This window comes from Arachis ipaensis, chromosome B2 (genome assembly GCF_059453495.1).
Source record: "Arachis ipaensis isolate K30076 ecotype BB chromosome B2, ASM5945349v1, whole genome shotgun sequence".
Lineage (NCBI taxonomy): Eukaryota > Viridiplantae > Streptophyta > Magnoliopsida > Fabales > Fabaceae > Arachis > Arachis ipaensis.
This window is the reverse complement of record NC_142437.1, coordinates 119,721,304-119,726,093: the sequence shown is the minus strand read 5'-3', so window position 1 is coordinate 119,726,093 and position 4,790 is coordinate 119,721,304. Positions and strand designations below refer to the sequence as shown.

General features: G+C 29.7%; 1 protein-coding gene across 1 annotated transcript; it reads right to left on the bottom strand.

Moving 5' to 3' along the window:
• Positions 1-1,707: 1,707 nt before the first annotated feature.
• Positions 1,708-4,790, bottom strand: LOC107627923 (histidine-containing phosphotransfer protein 1). The gene is made up of 6 exons (XM_088504046.1): positions 4,347-4,790; positions 3,688-3,818; positions 3,422-3,490; positions 3,031-3,102; positions 2,136-2,208; positions 1,708-2,005 (listed from the first exon to the last, which is right to left on the bottom strand). Exons 1-6 carry the CDS (start codon positions 4,404-4,406, stop codon positions 1,955-1,957), a joined length of 456 nt encoding a protein of 151 aa, XP_088360172.1. The 5' UTR covers positions 4,407-4,790; the 3' UTR covers positions 1,708-1,954.

The window sequence follows — 4,790 nt, the reverse complement described above, 5'->3', positions numbered from 1 at the left end:
TTTTAAGAATAGTGTGCGAACTTGCACTATCCACAAGGCAAATATCTTCAGAATATATCCTTGCCATTTTTCTTCAAACACAAATGATAATAATAATAAAATGAGTAGAAGTACATGCAAAGTAAAATTATTCACATGAATACTTAACAAACACATATATTAAACTATTTCATCATTGATCAAATAGCCAACATTTCCTTCAGGATCCTCAAAGAAATTAGATACATCATAATGAGTGGTAGAATTTTTATCATTTGAAACAAAATTTGTTTCCTTTACTTTGTCATCCTTTTTCAAGGATGCTTGATAAAGATCAACTAGGTGCCTTGGGGTACGACAGGTACGTGACCAATGGCCCTTTCCACCACAACGGAAGTATTTATCCTCAATTGATTTACTTTGCCCATTGTTTCTTTCCTTATCCCACTTCTGGTGGGATCTTTTCTTGTGAATATAATTTCTTTTTCTTCCATAATTTTTCCTATTATCAAAATCTTGCCATTTACCTCTTCTGGGGTTATAATTGTCACATTTGCTTTAAGAAATGGGGCGGCGCCATCTGGGCGCGCTTCATGATTTCTTAAGAGCAACTCATTGTTGGCGTTCAACAACAAGAAAGCAAGAAATTAACTCAGAATATTTTTAAATTCTTTTTCTCGATACTACTGCTGCAGGAGCACAATCGAGGTATGGAAGGTCGAGAAAATTTTCTCTAACATATCGGGTTTGAGAAAGTATCACATGATTGTACCTTTCTTCAAGGTCTTTCTACAGATCTGCAGGATCTTTTAATGTGGGATATTCATTTTTCAATCATACTTCAAGATGACGATGAAGGAAAAATATGACTTTGGCTTTATCCTTCTGGGATGTATTATTTTCAGCCTTAATGGTATCTTCAAGATCCATTGAATCAAGATGGATTTTAACATCTAGTATCCATGATAAATAATTATTTCCAGATATATCAAGAGCATTAAATTCAAGATGAGAGAGCTTCAACATAATAAAAATTTGTTACCTGAATCTTCCTAAAAATTTGATCAGAGTTTCGTGCTGATAACGTGTTATAAAATAACTAAATAAGAAAGATAAAATAAAGAAATATAAATGAAAGACTCTAATATTAATATTCACTAATATTAATATCATCCTACCATAATAACTATGATTTATATATTAATACTATATTTGTAATATGAAGAGGAAGAAAAGCTTCGTAGAGAGAGAAAAAAAAATGCTTTTTATTGATGTGTTATCATCAGAGACATAAGCCTCTATTTATAGGCACATATGATAATAGTTTTTCAAATTACATTAAATAAGATTCTCTTTAAAAACATGAGCCTTGTGGAAAATGGGCATCCACCTCCCGCTATCTTATCACAACATCTACTACTTAATTTGCCCTCAGCTGCAGGTTCTTTGAATGTTAACTGTATTCAAATTATAATAGGGTAATCAATAACAATAATTAATGCCATATCTAAATCTATTAAAGGATAAATGGGCCAAGTTTGACCACTCGTTCAAGTTTGACCAATAAGGTTTTTGGGCTGGGCCCTTTCCCGAGCCCGGTAAAGTGGGCCCTGTTATCCAAAAATAAAAAATTTGACCAAAAACACAAAACAGAACAAGCTCTTTGGTCATGACCAAAAAAAAAAAAAAAGCTCTTTGGTAACACATTATAAAACGAACGCATGAAGCTATAAACAACAAGAGTCTATTGGAAAAAAGAATCACATACATATGTAGCAAACTAGGCACAAAATGTTTATTCACATCACCATTATCCCACTGTTTAATTAAACTCTAGATATAATTATGAAAGATTAAATCAGAATTTTTTTTTCTTTCCAAATGAAAAAACAACAAAAATCAGCCGTTATATCCAAAGCTTCACATTGTTCTGATTTTTTCATTTTTCAACAATTGGTAATCATGTCACTTCCCTCTATTCTATTGTTGGAATTGAACCACCAGCAGCTTGGATTTGTTCTTGAAGCTGCAATAATCAATACATGGAACATATTATAAACATTATATATATATATATACTCTCTATTCCCCTTTGTACATGAATCTAAGAATAAAAATACCAAATAGAACAAGATATCATAGTGCTTATAACTTACCCTAAATAAATATTGAAGATTGTTCTTGAGTAGGGAGTATTCATTTTGGAGTTGTTGTAAACATCTCACACACCTGCACCAATTTTAAGGAGGGGTAATATTGGAAATACACTCAAACCTACTACTATTATATTTACACCAAGTAGCAAACTAACACTAATTCATATTTTTAGTTGTCCAAATTTTTTCTTTTACAATTTTACCACTTTAAATAAAAATAAGTCTAAGAATTTAGCTTTTAATGAGACACAATTGGGCAACTAATCATGAGTTAGTATTAATTTTTCATATGGGTTATTATTAGTGGTCCATGTAATAATAGGATTGCAAATAACAAAGTGAAAAGTATTTCAAGCACTCTAATCATGGTGTTCCAATCATGTTTGCTCAATCAAAGTTTACCCGTGGAATCTTTATAATTGAAAAATAAAATAAAATTTCCATATTTTCTTTTTCTTTATCAAAAAGAGAAAAAGATCTAGTATAATAATTGTGCAATCATTCTTTAATAGGAATAATATTTATAACAAAAGATCTTAATTGAAAGTTGTTAATAAATTTATAATTTTCCTATTACATTTAAATCTAGATATTATCTTTATTTTCTCTTTCCGTTTTATTTCAATAATAATAATAATAATAATAATAATAATAATAATAATAATAATATTTTTTCTGTAAAAAAAAAAAAATTTCTCTTGTGGTGATTCAAGAGTAAACTCTTTATATGAATAACACATCACTTTTGTTTGTCATGCCTATATACATATATATTGAAAAAAAAAATCCCATGAAGCCAATATGTTCAAAGATTCAACAATGCTTTTCTTTTTTTTTTTTTTCTTTTTTTCTGCAGGGAAGTGAAGTGGTGAGAGAAGGAATTAGAAGTTTTTACCCTTCAAGATTCTGAGTCTCACAAAAATTTCTGAATGTGGCACAGACATTCTTAACTCTGGCAGCCCCAACACTACAACAAATAATGGCAAATCATCACAAGTTTTTCCAATCTCCAAATTACATATTTCCAAAGAGATTCAATATATTAGATATTCAAGAAAATAGATAATTAAATATTTTGTGTATTCACTTTTATTATTATTATTATTAGGGTTTTGTTAAAGCATTTGTTAAAAATATTACACAGAAAGTTTTAATAAAAAGCAATTTTTTTTATAAATTTTCAATACATTAAAAGAATAAAAACTTTTTACTTTAACTCTTTTAACCAAAAAATTTTTAAAAAAAAAAATAGCCAAACCCTATTATTATTGATTTATTGTTAATACCTTGCACTGCTTCCCTTGTACTGATGAACATGAGCATCTACTTGCTTGAAATCCACAGGTACTTGTCCTCTGTAAAAGTCAAAACAAAATCACAATTCAACAGTTAAATGAAAATTTATTCAAGAAAACATAAAGAAATTTAAATCCTCTGATATGTTTTTATTATGTTTAATTGATTATAATAAAACTTGTACCTATATCTATTGTATAGATCAGATAAAAGGATTCTGATACAAAGTTAGCTAATCAACAATAATAATACTCACAAAGCTCTTGTCATGTTGTTAAGAAGTTTCTCAGAATCATCAAAGAACATTTTGACAACCTCAATCACAAAATCAGGACTGCTCTCATCTTGAAGTTTCTGAAGCTGACTGAACTGATCATCCAGAAATCCCTATTTTCCCCAAAACCAAGAATCACATCATAATCACAATCACAATATTGAAGGGGAAAAAACATAATCATCATCATCATCATCATCATAACTTTGTGGGACTACATAACTTCCTAATAACAAGAACCAAAGTACACAAATTTTGTTTGTCTTTTGTTTCAACAAATGAACAAAAAAAAAAGGGGGTGTGGGAAAAATTCAATTTTTATCTTGTTTTTCAAAAGAAAGTGACATCACACCAATCATTAGTTCCCCAATAAAAACACACAAAGTTCTCCAACCAAAAATTCAAACAAAGGGACAACACACCAACGTCATATACATATTTATTAATTATTTTAATTTATTATTATTATTATTAAGATATAACTGAATGTAATTATGATAGAGAAGAAAGAAAAAAAAAAAAAAAAACTTGCCGTTGACCTGAAAAAACTGAACCCTGATTTTCTGTGGGAATAAAAGAAAACTAATATAGAAGATAAAAAAAAAAAAGAACAGAAAATTATAATATTATGATTTATGAACCTCTCGAAGCATGGCAGCTTGGTGCTCTCTTAGCTTCCTCTGCAGCTGAAGAACGTCCATGGCAGAAACCAGATCTCAGCAGCCCACAAAAAAAGTTTCTGACTTGAAAGCGAAAATGAAGTCAGGATTGAAATTGAGATTGAGTAGCACTGAATTTGAGACAAGGGGTATGCACTCAAAACTAAAAGCACTTTTTTTTTTCTCTCTTTCTCTCTCTAATTCCAATTCTCTTTCTTTCTCTCACTTAAAAGGTGGCGTGGTGGTTGGTGCGTTTATTATTTGAGTGTTTCTGAAATTCTGAAATGAAATGAAAACGTTGGTGTTTGTGTTGTAAGAGAGAGTTATTAGTAGCAATAATGTTGTTCAATGAATGTGATGGAATTAATGAGGTTACCACAAATGGGGATTCCTCTGTTAATTTCTCCATTTATTTGGTTTTGACTT

Coding starts and splice junctions, on each gene's coding strand:
- LOC107627923 (XM_088504046.1), bottom strand. CDS start 4,406: ATGGACGTTCTTCAGCTGCAGAGGAAGCTAAGAGAGCACCAAGCTGCC. Junction 3,103..3,421: donor TACAAGGGAAGCAGTGCAAG/GTATTAACAATA, acceptor TATTTGTTGTAG/TGTTGGGGCTGCCAGAGTTA. Junction 2,209..3,030: donor GAGACTCAGAATCTTGAAGG/GTAAAAACTTCT, acceptor AAATTGGTGCAG/GTGTGTGAGATGTTTACAAC.